Source organism: Muscardinus avellanarius (genome assembly GCF_963383645.1).
Source record: "Muscardinus avellanarius genome assembly, chromosome: 1".
In the NCBI taxonomy this organism is placed as follows: domain Eukaryota; kingdom Metazoa; phylum Chordata; class Mammalia; order Rodentia; family Gliridae; genus Muscardinus; species Muscardinus avellanarius.
This window is the reverse complement of record NC_137786.1, coordinates 180,461,742-180,484,106: the sequence shown is the minus strand read 5'-3', so window position 1 is coordinate 180,484,106 and position 22,365 is coordinate 180,461,742. Positions and strand designations below refer to the sequence as shown.

The following is a 22,365-nucleotide window of genomic DNA, read 5'->3' as shown; positions in this document are numbered from 1 at the left end:
AGTATTTTCTCTAGTGCTGGTTTTGAAGACATAAATTCCTTCAGTTTCTGTTTGTCATGGAAGCTTCTTATTTCTCCATCTAATTTGATAGAAAGTTTTGCTGGGTAGGAAATTTTTGGCTGGAAGTTGTTTTCTTTCAGAGTTTGGAATATGTTACTCCAAGCCCTTCTGGCTCTCATGACTTGCTTTGGGAAGTCTGGAGTGATTCTAATTGGTTTGCCTCTGAATGTCACTTGGCCCTTTGTTCTTGTTGCCTTTAAGATTCTCTGCTTGGCTTCCACATTGGTCATTTTGACAATTATGTGGCGTGGGGATCCTCTTCTCTGATCCTGTCTAAAGGGAGTTCTATAAGTTTCCTGGACCTGTGTATCAACCTTTTGCTCTATGTTTGGATAATTTTCTGCTATTACTTCCTTGAAGAGATTGTTGATCCCTTTGGTTTCACTTTCTTTTCCCTCCTCTATTCCAATGATTCTTAGGTTAGCTCTCTTAAAATGGGCCCATATTTCTTCAATATCAGATTTCTGCTGTCGGATATTTTTTCCTAGATTAGAAACTATGCGTTCATTTTTTGAATTATCATCTTCTAAGAGTGAGATTCTGTTCTCCATGTGGTCTAATCGGTTGTTTGTGCTTTGAATTGAGGCCTTTACTTCATTAATTGCATCCTTTATCTCTTTTTGGCTCTCTCTGAGTTCTTTTCCAAGCACCTCTATTATTTCTACAGTTATTTTCCTGATTTGATCTTCTAGAAATCTCTGATTTTCTGTTTTATTGGGTTCTGATGTTGTGGGGTTGTGGTTATTCATTGCTCCAGTGTTATTCCTCTTTCCCATGATTTAGGAAGTTTGTGCCTTCTCTGGGTTCTTCCCTTGGGTCACTATGACTTCACTTAAGGTGTTCTAGATCTTGAGTCTGTAGTATCTCAGACCCCACTACTCCTTTACTGGGTTGTATCACAGAGTCTCCAACCCAGAGAGTCAATAGAGGCTGCTTTAGACTGTGGGGGGTGCCAGGTTGCACGTTCTCCTATGGTGTGATATCTCTGCCACCGCCCCTCCCCCACTGGGTCAAGTCCCAGGGAGTACAGTACTGGGATTTCTCCTCTGTGGCCCGCAATTTGACTCACTGTTCTTGAGTATGCAGATGTAGCTGTACTGGCCTCGCTAAATTTGGTGCTGCTGCCGCCGGTGGCAATATGGCGCTGCTGCTACACCCTCGGCCGTGAGGCTGGCGTATTTTTTCTTGGTTTTGATTTCCACTCTGAATCCCTGAAGCATGTGCTGAGCTCAGCCACTGGGAGCTTTAGATTTTACCTGCAGCGAGAAATCCCGCCTGGCTGTTCCGCAGCGGCTCACCTCGGCTTGCTGTAGCCGTCTGGTGAAGTTGCCGCTGCCGCCGGCAGTATGGCGCTGCTGCCGCGTCCTCAGGCGTGAGGTCGGTGTATCTCCTCTGTGGCTCTGAGCTCTGTTCTCAGTCCGCTTTCTCTCTGGAGCCTGGTGATTTTTTGGTTTCTCTGGTGATGGTGTTTTCTGACTATGAAAGGCGCTGATTTTGTGGTAATGGATATTAGTTGTTAGCAGGGCTCTTAAGCCCCACTTTTCTCGGTCGCCATCTTCCCGGAAGTCCTACTATGTGTTTTTGTTAATGAGAACTACATTGGCTAATCTGGTTTTTTGTTGTTCCAAATGAATTTAAGGGCTGATTTTTCTATATATGTGTGAAATGACCATGGTAATTTAATGGGTATTGCATTGAATCTATAGATTCTTTTTGGAAGAACACTCATTTTACTGATATTTATTCTGCTTATTTAAGAACATGGGAGATCTTTCCATCTTCTAAGGTCTTCTTTGATTTCTTTTTTTAATGTTTTGTAATTTTCTTTGTAGAGGTCTTTTACCTCCTTGGTTAAGTTCATTCTTAAGTATTTTAGACACTTCACAAAAGAAGAAATTCAAATCACCGATAGATGTATAAAAAATGTTCAATATTATTAGCAATCAGAGAAATGCAAATCAAAACTATCCTGAGATTTCACCTAACTCTAACTAGAATGGCACTCATTAAAAACACAAACAAAAATGCTGGTGAGGATGAGGACAAATGGGAACTCTAATATACTGGTGGGATTGCAAATTAGTGCACCTTAGAAACCAGGATGAAGGATCCTCAGAAGAATGGGAATGAACCTATCATATGATCTAGCAATACCACTCTGGGTATCTACCAAAAGAATGAAAACCAAACTATCAAACTAATGCATGCATGTCTATGTTCATAACCACAAAATTCATAATTGCCAAACTTTGGAACCAGCAAAGATGTCTATCAACATATAAATAGTATAATGTGATATGTGCACAATGGAGTTTTACTCAGCAATAAAGAAAAACACAATTATAAAATTTACAGGAAAATGAATGGAATCGGAGAACATTATGCTTACTGAGATTAGTCAGTCACAAAAAGTAAGAAATTGGATGCTCTTTCTAATATACAGAAGCTAGGGAGAGAAGGAATTATAGGAGGAAATCTAGACAAAGAAGGAGGAACATAGATGAACAAATAAGGTGATCTAACTGAGAGGAATGGGGGTGATTCCCTTATATACATGATGGACATTCACAAACATGTCAAAGTCAATTACTAAGCCAAACATGAGAGGGAAGGGGAAAGGAATGGGGTAGGAATTGAGTAGGGCTAATTGAGTGTTTGTGTGTATGTGTGCCTCTACCATCTTGTACTCCATTAAAATGTATGATTGTAATACACCAAAAAAATAATAACAATTATGATGAATAAAATAAACTATATCAAAAGTAAAATTAAAGATTGTATCTTAACATTTACATGAAAATGTAGACAATGTATAATCCTGATTATGCCTCATAATTTCTTCCTATTTATTTATTTATTTATTTAGTGGTACTGGGGGTGGAAACCAGGGGCTTTTCTACCTCTGGGCTAAAATCCCAGACCTATTTTATACTTATTTTGACACATGGTCTCACTAAGTTGCTGAAAGCCTAAGTAGCTGAGGCTGGCTTTGGACCTTTGCAATCCTGCTGCCTCAGCCTCCCAAGTGTGGGGATTACAAGTGTGTGCCATTACGCCCAGCAGTCTTCCTATTTATTGAGTATGGTCCTAATATGATTTCATTCCTATTAAATCAGAGTTCCAAGAGATATTACATATTGATCTAGGAGAGCAATCTGACAAAATCCCAGTTAATTATAAACACTGACCCAGAATTCCTGCAGCTGAAACAGCTAGAGGTCACCAAGTCCAGTAATATTCTCTTGATGCTCAGGTCCTAAAACTGGTTTTTGAACTTCCTCAGTATTAGTTATTTCTCATTCCCTAGATGTCATGATTTAGCTAAGAAGGTTTTTATGAAATATCCTGTGTTTTATTTACTTATTCTAACCAAAGTGAATTTCTAGCATGTATAACCAAAATCATCTTTATTACACTAATATATTAAAGGAAATAAGAAATGGTTATTTTCTGAAAACCAAGAAAAAATTTAAAAAAAAAGAAAAGAATTTTACGTGCAACTCCAATGGTATATCAGAAAGTTTGTTAAATAAAATAAGTAGTTGTCATCTAATTAACTAAGATGGTTATCCAGCAATTACTTATTTAATTGATTTTATATTCTGGATCTTGTTGATGTAAGAGTGAGTGTGGGATCAGAAACAATCCCTCACCTCATAAAATTTTTTTAATCTTATTTCATGGAAAACTGACAGAGAATAGGCAGGTGTAAACTGAGCATGATGGCACAAGCCAGAAATCCCAGTACTTGGGAGGCTGAGTCAAGAGGATAACAGGTTCAGGACCAGCCTCAGCTACCTAGTGAGACTTTCAGCTACCCAGCAAGATCCTCTTTCAAAATAAAAATAAATAATCTGGAAGTGGTGGCGCATGCTTGTAATTCCAATATATGAGGATCACACAGGTTCAAAACCAGCCTCAGCTACTTAGTGAGGCTCTTAACTACTCAGTGAGACTCTGTTTCTAAATAAAAATATAAATTAGGTCTAGGAGTGTAGCCCAGAGGTAGAAGGTCCCTGGTTTCCATTCCCAGTACCACAAATAAAATAAAATAAAATAAATTTTTAAAGAAAGGGCTAGGGTTGGAACTAAGAGGTAGAACACACCTGTGCTCAATCCCCAGTACCAAAAACAACAACAACAACAACAACAAAAGAAAATTTCCATGTATATTGCCAAAGGATATTTAAACCTTTTACTCTGTTACACTTGCATTCTACCTTAATATAGGGATGTACTCCTTGATGGTGCCCCAAATTCCCTATCAGCTTTGTACTGTATTTTGAGAAGATAGAATTTGTAAACACAAATAGTGTTTTAAGATCTATCCAGTGGTAAAATGTTTTGAGGGTAGGTAGGCCTAACCAGATTGATTCAGCCTTGATTTTTTTTATTGTGGTACCAGGGAAGGAACCAAGAGGCATTGTACTTCCAAGCTACACCCCAGCCCTATTTTATATTCTTTTCATTTTTGTAACAGGGTCTCACTGAGTTCGAAGGGCCTCGCTAAGAATCTGAGACTGTCTGTGAACAGTGATCCTCTGGGCTCTGCATCAGAATGCTGGGATTACAGGCTTATGAGCTTGCCTCACCATGCCCAGAAGCCTTGATATTTAAGCCTAATGCTCCATCTGGGATTCACCTAATCCTTGTTGTTTCCTTACTCTTGGATCATCTTGGTTGGCGTCCCAGTGAAAGTACTCGCATCCTTATCTCTTTGGTCTTCACTCCATAAACTATGGGGTTCATGGTCGGAGGCACCAGGAGGTAGAGGTTTGCCAGGAGGATAAGGGCATGCCTGGGCACATGGTGTCCAAAGCGATGGGTGAAGAAGGAAAAAAAGGCCAGAGTATAGAATACCAGGATGACACAAATGTGAGGCCCGCAAGTTGCAAAGGCCTTCTTGCGGGCCTCCCTGGAGGGCAGTTGGAAGACAGTTCTCAGGATCAGCCAGTAGGAGAGGGAGATGAAGACACAATCCAGTCCTGTGGTGAGGAGAGCGGCAGTGAGCCCATAAATGCTATTAAGTGTAATGCTGTTGCAGGCCAACTTGGCGATGCCCATATTCTCGCAGTAGGTGTGACGGATGACATTATTCCTGCAGAAGTGCAGCCGGAGGATGAGGAGGACACCTGGGGTGACAACAGCTATACTTCGAGCCACCAGAGCCAGGCCTACCTTGCCTATGAGCGAGCCTGTAAGCAGGGTTGTGTAGTGCAGTGGTGAACAGATAGCAACATAGCGATCGAAAGCCATGGCCAGTAAAACAGCAGATTCTGAGAGGAACAGAGCATGAACGAAAAACATCTGAGTGAGACAGGCAGGGAAGGAGGACCAGGAGGGGCCCTGCCAGAAGATAAGAAGCATTTTGGGCACCGTGACCGTGCAAAGGATAACATCGTTGAGTGCCAACATGGCTAGGAAGAGATACATGGGTTCATGGAGGCTCCTGTCATAGGCCACCACTGCCATCACGAGGCCATTGCCTATCACAGCCAAGAGGTACATGAAGCTGAAAGGGATAGAGATCCAAATTTGGACATCTTCTAATCCTGGGACACCGGTCAGTAGAAAAGAAGTAAACTGAGTAGATGTATAGTTGAGTGTTGTTACAGAAAGATGACCAAAGTCTATTAAATAATAAACAGAGAAAATAGGTAAATGATAGCAGAATTCCTTGAAACAAGTGAAATCCTAACCATTACTTTGGCATGATGAAGTGGAAGTAGTGAGGGCCATTAATAATGTGGTGTTAACTAAATGACTTTGATAAATTTCTCCCTTTGAATAAACCAATGTTTCTTTGAAAAAAAGAAAAGCTGGGAATCATAAAAATAAAGAATCTCTTCTTTTATGTAATGCCAATTGTTCTAACCAAATAACTGATACACGTCGTATGAACTTACACTCTTTTATATATATATATATATATATATATATATATATATAGTCTTTGATAACTTGGTAAGAAATATTTATCCACAAAAGCATAGTTGTTCTTTCTTTTCTCTCCATCATACTTAGTAGAATGTTGGTAAAAATATTTCAATTTTCTTTGGACAACTGAGTTAGGGAAGTGTTGGTTGATAATCTCTTACACAATTGGAAACAGCATAGAGATTTCAATTCCTGTTTCCTACCCTAAGGTTGTGAAGTATGTTCTGTTGGTCTTTGTTCTAGCACAAAAACAAAAATTTAATTTATATGTCTCTCTTGCAAATTCTTGAAGATAATAATTGAATTAATATAACATTTAAAGTTATAATAATGTCAATACCCGATAAAGCACTAATTCACAAGGATCGTGACATGAAATCAAGAAGACTAATAAAAACTCAGTATAAGAACAAGAAAGTCCGCTGGACACAATGATGTGCTCATGGAATCCAGCACTTGTAAGGCTGAGGAAGGATCTCAAGTTCGAGATCAGCCTCAGCACAAGTGAGGCTATAAGCAACCTCAGGAGAGTCTGTTTCAAGATTAAAAAATAAATAAATAAAAGAATAGGGGAGAACACAGAGATAAAATGCACCTGGCTTCAGAGCCCAGTACCCTTTCTCCACCACAGATTCTGCAAGAAAATGAGATCAAACTTTTTTATGCCGGTGAGCCTTATTTAAGACTATCAAATAATTTTTTAAGTGTATTTCAAATAAAAATGTCTCAAACAGAAAATTATTTACTTTCTAGTCCTGAAAACACAAAATTTTTGGATGATAATCAAATCAGCAGTTAGAGCAGAGACAAAGTATATGTTTATCAACACTTTTTTATTACTCTTAGGAAGTCTCAATCACATATGATAAATGAACTACCAAAATCTGAAGCTCCCCTTTCCACGTGGGACTATCTGATCACCGAGTAGATAAAAACGTTCTGCATTAAATGCAAACAATCAACACCACATTAATTGAAATTGTCCTTTCCAAATAATAAGGTACTTTAACAAGGAAGCAGGGCACATAATCATACCATCAATGCATATTCTATATTATCCTATTGTCTCTCATACATTCCCCCCCCCTCTCTTTCTCATTTCTCTCTCTCGGGGTGTGTGTGTGTGTGTGTGTGTGTGTGTGTGTGTGTGTGTCTGCCTTTCTTTCTTGTGTAGATGTAATATCTAAATAAAAAATGTTTTATCTTAGGACAGGTACATGGCATAGATGAAGTGGCTTTTAACCAAAATGCCTAAAGAAAGGTTTATTCAAATAGATAAATACAGAAGTGCAACTAAGCTTTACCCATTTAAGACCAAGAATTAGCTTCAATTGTCTGGTTGTCCCCAGCAGTGTGTGGCTTTGTTGTTAAACAATCACATAGAAAATATCAGATATTTGAAACTGAGCACATATAAATAGAAGATAATTCACATATCAGTGTAAGAATTTTCAATATAATTTTAATATATAATATAATTTTGATATATAATATTAACTCAAATTATTTGGTCAGGTGTACATACCCGTAATCCAGTACTTGGGAGGCTGAGACTAGAGGAAGGAAGGTTCAAGGACAGCCTCAGCAACATAGTGAAACCTTCAGCAACCAGGTGAAACCAAATTTCAAAACAAAACAAACACAATTTTTTTTTTTTTTTTGCGGGTCTGGGGGTGGAACCCAGGGGCATTTGACCTCCGAGCTACACCCCCTGGCCTGTTTTTTTATTCCTTGTTTTGAAACCAGGTCTCACTAAGTTGCAAAGGGCCTCAATAAGTAGCTGATGCTGTTATCGAACCGCGATCCTTTGGTCTCAGCCTCCCGAATGCTGGGATTACAAGCGTGCACCACCACGCCAGGCTCAAACACAATTTTAAAAAGGACTCGGGGTGAAGTTCAGAGGTAGAATGTCCCTGTGTTCAATTCTCAGTACCATACACACCAAATGACAACACTTACACTATAACAAACATTTTCCTCAGAACTCTTCTAAGAACTTTCTGTTTTCAAAACTGTCCCTCAAAACTGTTCCAAGAATTAAGTACTAAGAGTCACAGCTGCCGAATTAAGTAATTTAGCATCATTGTCCTGACATTACACAGGTAAAAACTTAGACACTGGAGGATTAACTGTCTCTAATCATATCACAGTATGTAAATCCTATATTCCTATTTTCAAGTCTAGATATGCTAAGCACAGAACTCACAGTTTGAACTACCTTCTAATTTACCTTTTAAGTACATGGCTTTTCTAAATCATTAGGAACATTAAAAGATGTATGTTGCATTTACTCTTAGAATCTCCCACAGTGATAGTTGTGGGAAGAAGGCAAAACAGAAAATCCAGCTTGTAAGACCTCAGAGGAGATATGTATATATGTTCACCTGTATTATTCATTGAAGTTTAAAACAACCACCCCAGGGATTATTCCTTAGGAAACAAGTCTTCTGAGTATTTTACTTAATGACTAATGTCACACCTGAGACCATTTTGACTAGCACACTAAATTATGTCTTCCATTTTTATCCCAGAGAGATAAACATATCAGCACATTTTTGCCAGCTCAGTATTTAGTCTTTATGTAATACTGAAAAAATAAGGAAAAATCTAATGCATGCCCCTTATGTAACATGGGTATCTTTTATATCAAGCCAAATCTTGAGGCTATTTTAATGTAGTGTAATGAACTATCTCGTGAATCTTATTATGGTCTTTGGAAATTTTACTGAGGGAAAAGTGTGATGAGCTATTTGCAGAACACTTATTTTTCAAATGAAGATCTTAAAAGAACTAATACATTTTATTTTATCATCAGGCTTGGGTTTATAGAAAAAATTAAGAAAAATTTAAGAAAATTGAGTTCTACAAATGAAGGAGTCACTAGGTGCAAAACCACTAGAGAGTCCGTCAACTAAAATTCCATCCTGTCCTGTATTTTATGATCATGCTCTTTTAGCAATGTGGTACATTTCATGTCATGAATTATCTATACTTCATTGCTCAGACTATTTTTCTTCATATTTACTTGGACTTACCAATTTGATATTTATGGATATATTTATAGATAACTATGGATGAAAGAAATAAGAATGGCATAATTACATTGAGGGAAATATATTGATATTTAAAAAATGTATTGGTGTGTTGTAGTCATACATCTTAATGGGATAAAAGATGGTGGAGACATACATGCACACATCACTCAATTAGTCCTTACCCAATTCCTGCCCCATTCCTTCCCCCTCCCTCATTTCAGGCTTCACTTAGTGGTTGACTTTGATATGTTTGTTAAAGTTCCTCATGTGCTTTGGAGAGTTTCCCTCTTCCCCCCTCACATCCCCTCAGTTTGTTCCCCTTATTATTCATCTATAGAATCTCCCTCTTCTTCTAGAGTTCCTCCTGTTACCCATTTCTCCCTAGCTTTCACATATTAGGGAAAGCATCTGATTTCATATTTTTTGTGATTGACTAATCTCACTCAGCATAATGTCCTCCATCTCCATCTACTTCCCTGTAAATGATGTAATTGTGTTTTATATTTCTATCCAAATTTATTAATGAATACAACTTGGAGACAAAGCTATTTGTAATAAATATCTTTCCCAAATATACATGCTATCTGGCTTTCATCTTCTCATGAATTAATTTCACATTTGGTATAATAAACTGACTATAATATAGTCTATTGGTTTTTTTTTTTTTCTTTACAGAAGCTATTCAGTTTAACACAATCCCATGTATAGACCTGCCTTTTAGTTTCTTCTGTCTTTGGGGTCTCGTTGAGGAAGTTTTTATCTGTGCCTGTGTGTTGTACTGTTGGATCTATGTCCTCTTAAAGGAGCTTCAAGGTCTCTGGTCTAATTTCCAAGTCTTTTATCCATCTTGAATTGACTCTTCTGCAGGGTGAGGAAGTGGAGTTTATTTACATTTTTCTGCATATGGTTAACCAGTTTTGCCAACACTATTTGTTGAACAGGCTATCTTTTCTCAAGTATATTTTGGACACTTTGTCTAAAATCATTTGGCTGTAAGTGTGTAGATTTGGTTTATGTATCTGTTTTTATGCCAGGAGCATGCTGTTTTTATTACTACAACTTTGTAGTATAGTCTAAAGTCAGGTATCATGATTCTTCCTACATGTTTTTGTTGCTGACTACTACATTGGCTATTCTGAATAATTTGTTGTTCCAAATGAATTTAAGGACTGATTTTTCTATATCTATGTGAAATGACCATGGTAATTTAATGGGTATTTCATTGAATCTATAGACCCCTTTTGGAAGAATATACATATTCCTGATATTTATTCTGCTTATTTAAGAACATGGAAGATCTTTCCATTTTCTAAGGTCTTCTTTAATTTCATTTTTTCAATGTTGTGTAGTTTTCTTTGTAGAGGTCTTTTACCTCCTTGGTTAAGTTCATTCTTAAGTATTTTAGACACTTCACAAAAGAAGAAATTCAAATCACCGATAGATGTCTAAAATATGTTCAACATCATTAGCAATCAGAGAGATGCAAATCAAAACTACCCTGAGATTTCACCTAATTCTAACTAGAATGGCACTCATTAAAAACACAAACAAAAATGCTGGTGAGGATGAGGACAAGTGGGAACTCTAATATACTGGTGGGATTGCAAATTAGTGCACCTTGGAAACCAGGATGAAGGATCCTCAGAAGAATGGGAATGAACCTGTCATATGATCCAGCAATACCACTCTGGGTATCTACCAAAAGAATAAAAACCAAACTATCAAACTAATGCATGCATGTCTATGTTCATAGCCACACAATTCACAATTGCCAAACTATGGAACCATCTGAGATGTCCATCAACAGGTGAATGGTTTAATGTGATATGTACACAATGGAGTTTTACTCAGCAATAGAGAAATACACAATCAGCACATTTACAGGAAAATATGGAGAACATTATGCTAAGTGGGATTAGTTAGTCATAAAAAGTAAGAAACTGGATGCTCTCCCTAATATGCAGAAGCTAGGGAGAGAAGGAATCATAGGAGGAACTCTAGACAATGAAAGAAACTACAGATGAGAAAAATAATGTGACCTAACTGAGGGGGGTTGGGGGAAGGAAGTTCCCTAATGTACATGACGTACATTCACAAACATATCAAAGTCAATTACTAAACAAAAGTCAAAAACATAAGAAGGAAGGAAGGGGGAAAGAATGGGGTGGGAATTGCATAAGGGCTAATTGAGTGTGTGTGTGTGTGTGTGTGTGTGTGTGTGTGTGTGCCTTTACCATCTTGTACTCCATTAAGATATATGATTACAATGCCCCAATAAAAATTAATAAAAATAATAACAATTATAATGAATAAAATAAACTATTTCAAAAGTAAAATTAAAGATTGTATCTTTACATTTACATGAAAATCTAGAGAATGCAAACTCATCTTTAGTAAAAGCAAACAGGTAAATAGTCAAGAGATGGTAGTAGATGGAGAGATAAATTATAAATGAACTTGAAACTCTGGTGATTGGTAGATTGATTTTTAATGATTTTACAGATGTGTATCTGTCAAAACTCATCATATTGAATATTTTAAGTGTACGTATTTAATCATATTCTACTTTTTTACAATGAAGTTGTAAACATATTCAATATGTGCCTCTATAACTAAAAAGCTATTTTGAATTTATTTATATGTTACTATCAGATATTAACAGTATACAGAATAAATATGATCATAAACACACAATGGGAAGGCATTTAAACTATGGCACGGAAATTATTAACCTTCAATATTTGCATTTTAGTTTTTTGTCACCATGACCAAAATACCTGACAAAAGTAACTTTTAGGAGAAAGGTTGATTTGGGTTCTCAATTTTAGAGTTTCAGTTCACACTTTGATTTTTTGTGCATATTAAAACATCATGGTGGTACTGCACAGCAAAGGTAAGCTTATTTACTACTGGCAGCCAAAAAGCATAGAGTGCCAGAAAAGGCAACCAGGGCCATATGTAGACCCCAAGGTCATGCTCCCTGTAACTCAGCTCCTCCAGGCATGCCCCTTCCTTAGCTGGGAACCATGTTTTCAACAAAGGAGCTCTTGGGGATGATTCCCTCCCAAACTATAACTGTGCAATAATATTGGTTACATTTTAATAAAGATATATGTTTTTTAAAAATGCATCAAGAATACATCTCAAATGGGCTGATTATTTTCAATACATATAACATAAAAAAGGGTTGCCCATAACATAAAGAACTCCTCAATGTTAGTAAAAATTAAGACAGGAAATGTAGTAGAAAATGGACAAGGGTTTTAAACTTATAGACAAGATTATTCAAACATGTGTGTGTGTGTGTGTGTGTGTGTATATATATATATATATATATATATATATAGAGAGAGAGAGAGAGAGAGAGAGTGACTAGTAAAATCAAATCAAATATATACTTAAATGTGATCCAATCTCATTAGTTAACAGGAAAATGCCAACTAAAATTACAGTTACTATTATATTTTCACCACATGGTTAAAATCATAAGGCTCAGTTTCTAGCATTAATGAAGATATAAAACGATTCAAAATTCTTATGTTCTGTTGGTTTTTTCAGTCAAAAGAAACATTTCAGAAATGTTTAAATGTTTATATACTTTGAATTGGTTGTTTGATTCTTAGATACAGGAATCAGCATTCTAAGTGCAGGAAGATACTTATATATTTTATTACTAATTTACTTTTCTCAATACACCAACATAGAATAGGCAAATAAATTATAGTACATTTTTCCATGGTTTATTATTCAGGAAGAAAAATCATGAGAACAGAGATACAAACAATAAGTCACATTAAGCCAAACATGGGAAGGAAAGAGAGGGAAATAAATAAGGTGGAAATTGGGAAAGAGCTAAATGAGTGATGTGTGCATGTATGCCTCTACCATTTTATTTCCCATTAAGATGTATGACTACAATGCACCAATAATAAGAAAGAGTAAGTCAGATAAAATTCACAAGATACATAAAATACATATTGCATGAGTCCATTTATATAAAATTCAATACCATCAAAACCAAAACATAAGATGTAGAAATGCATATTTATTTATTTATTTATTTATTTGGTGGTACTGGGGTTCCTGAAAGCCCTTCTACCTCCGGGCTACACTCCCAGACATATTTTATACTTTTTTTTGGAAACGGTCTCTTAAGCCAGCGCGCGCGGCTGGCTTCGAACCTGCGCGATCCTCCTGTCTCTGCCTCCCAAATACAGTGATTACAAGCGTGCGCCACCACGCCTGGCAGAAATGCATATTTAAATTGTAAAGTACATTAAAAACAAAATTAAGCAAATATTTACATTAGAAATTACAATAAAATTTACATTTAGGGGGAAGTGAGAGATTACAATAATAAAGATACCATTAACAAAGCTTGTTGTAGTAAGTAATTATTTTTCCTCTGGATGCTAATTCATGGTTGTTTCCATTATAGTGATATTTTCACTTTTGTCTTTGTGAATTATTTATTAAAAATCATCTACACCAATGGCTGCTTTTATTTCTTTCTTTCTTTCCTTTTTGATTTTTTGGGGGGCACTATGTGCTGAACACAGAAATATCCTACCTCTGGGCTGGACCCTTGGCCCTGTGTTGTCATTTATTTATTTAATTTTGAAACAGAGTCTCTCTAAATTGTTTAGGCTGCCCCCAACCTGCATTCCTCCTTTCTTAGCTTTCCAAATACTAAGATTATTGGTGTTTGCTGGCTACTTATTTTTTTCTAATCATTTATATAAAAGATTAAATTGTAACTGTTTACTTATAGATAAGATATAAATGTTAAATCACTTGTATTTTTTCTCAATTATTCTTACTAATTTACCTCTTTTATGTATGGAAAACAGTTGCTAAATTATTACATCCTATAATTATTCTCCTTACTGAATCATATATTTAAATAGCTTGAATACCAAACTTCAGTTTTCTGATGTCATAAGTTCTTCAATTTAAGTATTTTTCTATTTCATAATGAGCATTTTAAGTTTTAATTATTTGTCTTTCCTTATACTCTATGGTATAAATAAAACCATAAATTCTTAAGGATATATAATGCTTTTTATTTTTACTGATACAACTAGGTTCCATTTTTACCTTATTTTTTGCAAGAAAGGTGTTTTTTAAATATAATTTATTTAGTTGTGTTATTAAACCTGGTACTTTGAACTGTGTTTTTTAAATTAAGTTGTGACTATCAAGTGGTTATCACCCTAATTTGTTTCTGATTTTTATATGAAAATATATGCACATCATCTCTATCCTTTATTTTATGTATAATAATCTTTCAGAAGATTTTGTATAATTTACACACTGGATTTCTATGAAGATAGAAATTCCTCATCAATTATTCATCCTACATCTTTCATATCACAAATTCTAAAATATCTAATATTCCAATGCAGAATTAAAATTAAAAATTAGCTTTTCAATTATTAACCTTAACTATCCCGTTCAATATATTTGTAAAATTGTGTGCCTACACACTAACTTGTTTTATTCTTTGTCATTATGCATGCTTTTTATTTCTTAATATAGTTTATATTTACTAAGTTCATATTTGCTACTGTATTTAATATAGTTCATATGTACTAAGTTTGGTTTTTAATATACTAAAAAATCAAACACATCAATACTCAATTTTTTTCGGCAGTATCAGCAAATTTTCTTTTATCCAAAGACACAGTTATTCTGTATGCTGGTCTCTTGAATGATGAAGTCTCTTCTGTGGCATGTGTGTGTGCATGTGTGTGTGTGTGTATGTGTGTGTGTAATCAAACTTTTGTATTATTTTCTTTGACTATGAATTTGTCCAAAATTAAGAATCCAGATATTTGTTCAACCTGTTTGATTTATCATATTTTTTGTTTTCAGTCATCTTATTTATTTTTATTCTTAAGAATTGGTTGATGAAAATTTAAACATACTCTCTATTGATGTAGCATCCTGAGAAAGGTTGAAGGTGTGGGATTAGAGTAGGGAAAAAGCATGAAAAAAATCCAAAGGCCCTGCTCACATGCCAGTTGTGTGTTTGGTTCATGTTTTATTTCAGGATTTCAGAATGATTCCTTCAAGTCTGCATCTACCCTTTACCTCAATAGCACTGAAATAAACCTCATACTGTATAGATATCTTCTATGGCTGGTTCACATATTGCCTTGGAGTCTCCAGATTTATTGTTTTTGAGTACTATTGATTAATAGCAGGAGAAAACTTAATTTTTTAATCATTCAACGCCATTGATTTGCACATTGCTGATAAAAGAGTAAACAGCATGCAGTTTCTGCAATCAAGATGCTTGCAGTAGGAAATTTATAAATGCAGTAGAATTAATTAAGACTTCAACTTTCAAATTTTAGTAAAACCCAAGTTAGCAAAAGTCACTAAAATGTATGGCTCCATAAGGTTGTTTTCTGCATATTTATGCATCTCTTTGTTTTCCAAAGAAAGTATATTTGTGAATATGTCTATTTTTCTCAGTCATTTTTTGCATTCTTTCCTATATAAATCACTCAGTGTTTATAATTGTGAGGTTTCATTATATTTTTTGTTTCATTATTGATTTTGTATTTTATTTAGGTTGGTAATTATCTTGGAGAAATATATCAAACAATTAATTGATTCAAGTTTGTAAAAATATAGTTCAAAAGAAAATATTTAGAAAATGGAACACAACCAGAATTATATATATGGAGTGTATTAACAGTTTACTGATATTGACGTGTAGAGTGGTCCTATGAAATTACCTGGAGTCAAGTACCACTGGAGTACTGAAATCTAATAGCTCTAAATGGTGCTACAGAGTAATGTGGAGTTTAAATGGACCGGAAAAAGCAGTAGAATAACTTAGAAAATTTGGAATTTCAAAATAAGAGAGATGCATTTTTTATTTATTTACCAATCAAGGTTTTTTAAAGAATTCCTGAATATATCTTTAATTTATAAGCATCTGAGGTTTAAATTTTTTCAGATGTACATATTTGAGGAAGACAGAAGGCATCCAGTAATGATCAAGATTTTGGGGGGGAGAAAAACAATTTCCAGATATTGTCACGGATTTGTTTGGTCTTAACTCCATAGACAATAGGGTTGAGAAAAGGTGGGACTAAGAGATAAAGGTTGGACAAGAGGATATGAACATACGGTGGGATGTGAAAGCCAAACCTGTGTGTGAAGAAGGAGAAGAAGGCCAGGAGGTAAAACTGCAGGAAGACACAGATATGAGCGATGCAGGTATTGAAGGCCTTGAGCCGTGCCTCCTTTTGGGGCAACTGGAAAACAGTGATAAAGATTCGAACATAGGATAAGGTGATGAAGACGATGTCAAACCCCAGAATGGAGAAGGCAACAAACAGTCCATATATCTTGTTGATTCGGATATCTTCAGATGCCATTTTCACAATGGCCATGTGCTCGCAGTAGGAGTGGGAAATAATCGTAGTTCGGTAGAGTTTAAGACGGCATTTGATAAGCAAGAGAGAAGGTATTATGAGAATGACAGCCCTGAGCATCACCCCAACTCCAAGGTTGATCAAGAGTTGTCGGGAGAAGATGGTGACATGTCTCAAGGGGTTACAGATGGCCACATAGCGATCCAGAGCCATCGCCAGCAGGACACCTGATTCATTGGCCTGGAATGAGTGAATCAGCCCCATTTGCAGCAGGCAGGCATCAAAAGATATATCTTGCCAGTGAAACCAGAAGATGCATAACATTTTGGGGAGAATACAGGTGCTAAGTGCAATGTCTGTGGCTGCCAACATGGCCAAAAATATGTACATGGGTATGTGGAGGCCTTTTTCATTTTTTATAATAACTAAGATTAGGGAATTCCCAATCACAGCAATGATGTACATGATGCAGAATGGAATTCCAATCCAACACTGCACTGACTCCAGGCCAGGTATCCCAATCAGTGTTAAAACAGAGGGCATGAAGACTGAGCCATTAATTGTGAGCATGGTGATTTGGTCTGTAGAAACATGTGGTGATATTGCTATTTCATCTTCTCTTTTATGTCAAGATTTTATGAATTAAAAATAAGACTTTAATTTATTTAAGAAAACTATACTTTAGCTCAACAAGGAGTATTACTTTCTTATCTCTTTTACCCCAACAGCATTTCTATATTTTCCACCTCCCTTTTCAAAGTCACTGAAAGCCAGGCATCAAGTTCCATGATTTTCTATGCCTTAATCATTTTTGTGAGCTAAATTGAATTTAGTAGACTGTTTCTTTGTGTTCCATGACCAGTGGACCAAACATATTCCCTTTATCTTGCATTTGCTACTTCTCGTGTATCCTGCCAAATGGAATTAGGACAAAAATCACTTAATATAAACATATTTCAAACAACTGTGCTCCACCTACACTGGACAGAAACATCTATAATGGTGATAGACCAGTCAGTTTGTTCCAGTTCAGAAGACAAGCATGCCAGGAATGTTTTCCAGTTCAACTCACTAGCTAGTTATCTCGATTCTGTCTCTTCATAGTCTGATCCATTTCTCATAAATACTCTGAGGATGCATTCACAGTAATTTTTCAGAAGTTTAGTGCTCAGTATCCTTGTATTTATTTTTGTTTTGGTTTTTACCACCTTGATAAACTTAGATTATTTCTGAGAAATGAAAGGACACCTAAACCTAAACGAAAACTCACCTAAACATATGTCAAGTCAACTGCAAAAACGTTTGCTCCTTCATTTTCATTCAATTTACCTAAGTCTGATCAAAGCTTTCCTTTCTAAATCTTGCTTGCGGACACTTCCACAAATAGACATTATGTTTTGCTAGGTCTTCCTTGCCTCAGAAGGCAACATTACTACATGCAAATTAGAAGTTTATTTTCGAGTAACTTTATTCAGATACACTTATTAAGCATCCTTTATATTATAAGGGTTGTTTGAAGCGTTTAAAAAACAAAGGTAAATATTCTTATTGTAAACTTATGATGAATCTACATTGTGGCACAGGCTTGGAATTTAAAAAGAAGGATCTATTATTTATTAGATATGTATTCCATATAATTTACTATAAGATCTTTGTACATTTAAGATTATGGTACTTTCTTTAGCTCATGATAATGGCATCATAATTCTATGGTATTAGTGTAAAGCTAAAAATTGGTACATTTTCTTGAATTGGATTTAATGATGTATTCAATCAGAAAGATCAAAATAAGAAACTTACATACTTTTGTAATTTATAAAGTTAAAAGAATTGAGAATTATATATTGAGACATAAAAGGGTGACTATGAATATTAAATAATTAATATAAAATATTTAGAAAGAATGATAAAATATATTTCTCTCTAAGTAAATGCCAGCTAGTAACCAAAAAAAAATTTACCCTCTACTTCTCCTGAAACAACTTCAGATATTTGATGATACAGTAAAAAATTTCTTGAACTCTTCTCTAGTCTTTCCTCAGATTTTTTTCTCTTCTCCTGACATTTTAGCAAACCAGCTTTCCATTCATACATTAACCCTACTCTCTAGGTATGTCAATTTTTTTAGACTCATTTTAAACTTTCCTACCCTTTATTTCATTAACTATTTAGGATGCATTGTGTGTGTGTGTGTGTGTGTGTGTGTGTGTGTGTGTGTGTGTGTGGTACTGGGGTTCCTGGAAGCCCTTTTACCTCCGGGCTACACTCCCAGACCCATTTTTTATATTTGGAAACAGGGTCTCCTAAGCCAGTGCGCACGGCTGGCTTCGAACCTGCGCGATCCTCCTGTCTCTGCCTCCCAAGCGCGTGGCTTACAAGCGTGTGCCACCACGCCCGGCTAGGAGGCATTTTTAAAAGCGTTCACATGACATATTTCTAGAGCTAAAACACTCAACTATAGAATACTGTTGCTTTTTCAGCATCCCACCATCACAGGAGATCACAGGGGATGTGTTATTTTTTAGAAAAATCCTCCATACACTCATTCACAGTGTAAATCTCAAGCTCATAAATTTACCAGAGGGGATCCATGAAAATTCAAGCAGAATCCACAGAGTAAAGTCTTGTTGATGTTTCAAGCAGTGGAGGATAGTGTTTTATACCATAGGGTGCCCTTGTGAGATTAGCTTTCTCTAATCCCTCGTGAACATTAAGCTCTCTCTATGGCAGGTGTGAAAAAAAATTAACAGAACATGGTCCTGAACTTGGGAGATTCATTTTCTCATAGGAGCTCTGCATCAATTATTTTTTTACAGACTCTGATATCACGATGAAACTGTTCTCTAAAATTTTAATCTAGAAGACAGTGTTCTATAATGATACAAAATTAACCAAGGGCACTTATTTACCAAAATAATAAACTATAGAGACAAATAAAAAGATATTCAGACTAGTCACTATTGTTACGTGCTGACGCAGAAACAAATGGAATATTTTACAATCTAATTTCAATGTGATAAGCAGTGATTTCTTATAACCATGGAAGGAGCTGGCTTTAGAAAGTACACCACAGAGCTTCAAACTCCCTCTAGTCTCTGAAATTCTTCTGCTTCAACATTAGTGACATTTATCCTCCCTGTATCAAGACAAGCTCTCACCATATTTTTCTTGTCATGTTCACAATTTTGACCTGATGATGTGCATCTTCAATAATGTTGTTATCAATCATAATATCTACAAGGCCAGAATTAATATTGAGGCCTCAATATACTTGCTTGAAAGAGGTGTTTGAATCTTGGAAAATTTATTTTAGAAGTTGAACTCATAAAATCAAAGAGTAGTGATACTTACCCAAGTCAGGGTAGGTAAAGAGACTGTGAGATATAGGTCAAAAGACACAAAATTTCAGTTAAGTGCAAAAAGTTCAAGAAACTCACGGTATATCATGGTGACTATGGCTAGACACTGCATTGCACATTTAAAAAGAGCTGAGACACTGGACTTAAGTGTCATCACTATAAAACATGAAAGGCATTGCATCCTGATGTAACCATTCCACACTGTATCATGCACTTCACACCATAATTTATAATTTTTGACACATCAATAAGAAAAATTAAATGAATTTAAAGTTTAATTTCAAGAAGAGGGAGGAGGGAAATCCCCATGCTCTGCATATTACAGGAAATAAGCCACCAGGACTGGATTACATGCACCTGTTTCAGACACGGGATGATGATATGAAAGTCATACTGGTTTTGTCTTGCATCATTGCCTCTGAACTTATTCAGCAGACTCTGTTTTTGCATTTAAATTCTGTTTTTGCACTTAAGTAGCGCTGCTACTCTTGGTCACCATCTTCCACCAACTCTTATTATTTAGCTCTTACCTTAAAAGTTTTCTGAATCTTCATATGAACATTATTCCAAATACTGTATTAGTTTCAGTTCTTTTATTCTTTCAATATTGGAAATTGAACCCAAAGCCTTGTGCAAATTAGGCAAGTACATTACCACTGAAATATATACCCAGCCTATTTTTATTTTTATTTGTATTTTGGTGCAGTGTCTCAATAGATTGTCAGGGCTGATCTCAAACATGAAATTCTCCTGTTTCAGCCTGCTGAGTACCTGGGATCACAGGTATGTGCCACCTTCTGTATTCATTTTGTTCTTAAGGAAATTGTGTTATTTTTTTAAAAAGTACCTTTCCTGCTAATTCCACATAATGATCTCTAACAAATATTAGTAGTTTCAAAGATGTCCCAAAGATAGCTTCTACACTGACAATGTAATCACCTGCAGGAATCATAAATATCTGAAAAAGCCCAGTTTATAAAACCAGCCATAGTATTCACTAGCTGTATGACATACAGTCCAATGTTTCTTATATATGCATTTCTTTCTTTTTTTGGGGGGGGTGGTACTGGGGGTGGAACCCAGAAGCTTTCTACCTCCGGGCTATACTCCCAGACCTGTTTTATATTTTATTTGGAAACACGGTCTCACTAAGTGCTGAAAGCCTCACTAAGTAGCTGAGGCTGGCTTCGAACCTGTGCGATCCTCCTGTCTCAGCCTCCCAAGCACGGGGATTACAAGCATGAGCCACCATGCCCGACTTATATGCATTTATTTCAATATGATAAATCAGTGTGGGTAGCAATATCAATGTGAATGTGCCACACCCTCTTCCTAGTCTGAAATTGAGCAAGGCTCATTTTAGCAGGAATGCTGCATGGCAGACATCCGCAGGAATGGGCGCACGGCATCTCCTTTTGGGGAACAGTATTAGGCATGGGTATTTTGGGATTTCTTGAAATTGGTCTTGTTACCAAAAAGGTACTTGAGACTTATGTTATTAATGGCCCCAGATTATTTAAAATAATTCAAGATTTACTCCCTGAAGCTTTAACATTTATGTACAGGTTGCACTTGAATTTCCAGATGACTGACCTAACAAAAAAATCTATAAAGACTCAGACAATCACAATCAAAACAAATCTTAAAGACAACTGATCCAGGCTTTTCCCAAGCAAATATTAACAATAAACCTAAAACAGAGGCAAGACAAGTTGTTCCCACTGTTATGAGTTCTGGGCGGCCAGCATATGTTATCAGAGATAAGCTATGGTAGAGTGCCTACTGACCCCCCAGTAACTCTATCCACTTGGTCGTAACTGGATATGTGGACAGCAGCAGAATAGATGTGTATCCAGGCACAGCCTTGGGACATGGGAAAGTATAAAATTTTCCTCTCCTTAGTAGTGCCTATTAATTAAAAAACAATGATGTACACCAATCAGACAATTTAATGCTTATTATAGGATATTATTATGTTATTGCATTAGCAGTTAATAATAAATTTCTGATCTTTCCCTTGGTTGCTTGTAAGAGGAAATGTTCTCTTAAGAAAAGAAACTGGCCGTCTGCCATCTTGCCTTGATGTATTAGTTCTTTGAATATTACTGCTGTGTTAATTCTGAGAAAAAAAATTGTAAGAATAAATATAGCAAAAAAAGAAAGTATAAAATGTTTGCCAAAACCGAAAGTAAATCGAGCAGCTTCATCCTTCTTTGCGTCTGTGTGCTGTTTTTCCGCTGTACTTCACCAACTCTTCACCCTACCACACGAGGAACCCCAACTCCTGCTAGGGCTGGACCCCGGCATGAATGTTTTTCATACTTTTTTCAATAATCTATGACCTTAGGGTTTTTTTTAGGAACAATCAACTACCTCTAAGTTTTCATGTTATTAGTCTTAGACAAAACACTCTCTTCTCCTCATTAATGAAAAGGTGCCACAAATTTAAAAGCAACATTTAGAGAAACCGGGCCCAGTAAGACGCTGGGTTCTGGGCAGGGGTCGCGCGCGGCGCACAAAAGCCTGGGCCGGGTCGCGGGACCCTGGGCCCTGGCCGAACTGCACGTAGCACGCCAGACCCCT

General features: G+C 36.1%; 1 protein-coding gene across 1 annotated transcript; it reads right to left on the bottom strand.

The window, feature by feature from the left end:
• Positions 1-4,731: 4,731 nt before the first annotated feature.
• LOC308259004 (uncharacterized protein) lies at positions 4,732-16,993 on the bottom strand (the record flags this gene model as incomplete). Its single annotated transcript, XM_080689671.1, has 2 exons — positions 4,732-5,690; positions 16,087-16,993. The coding sequence occupies 2 exons, from the start codon at positions 16,991-16,993 to the stop codon at positions 4,732-4,734; spliced, it is 1,866 nt and encodes a 621-aa protein (XP_080545797.1).
• Between the last annotated feature and the right edge of the window lie 5,372 nt (positions 16,994-22,365).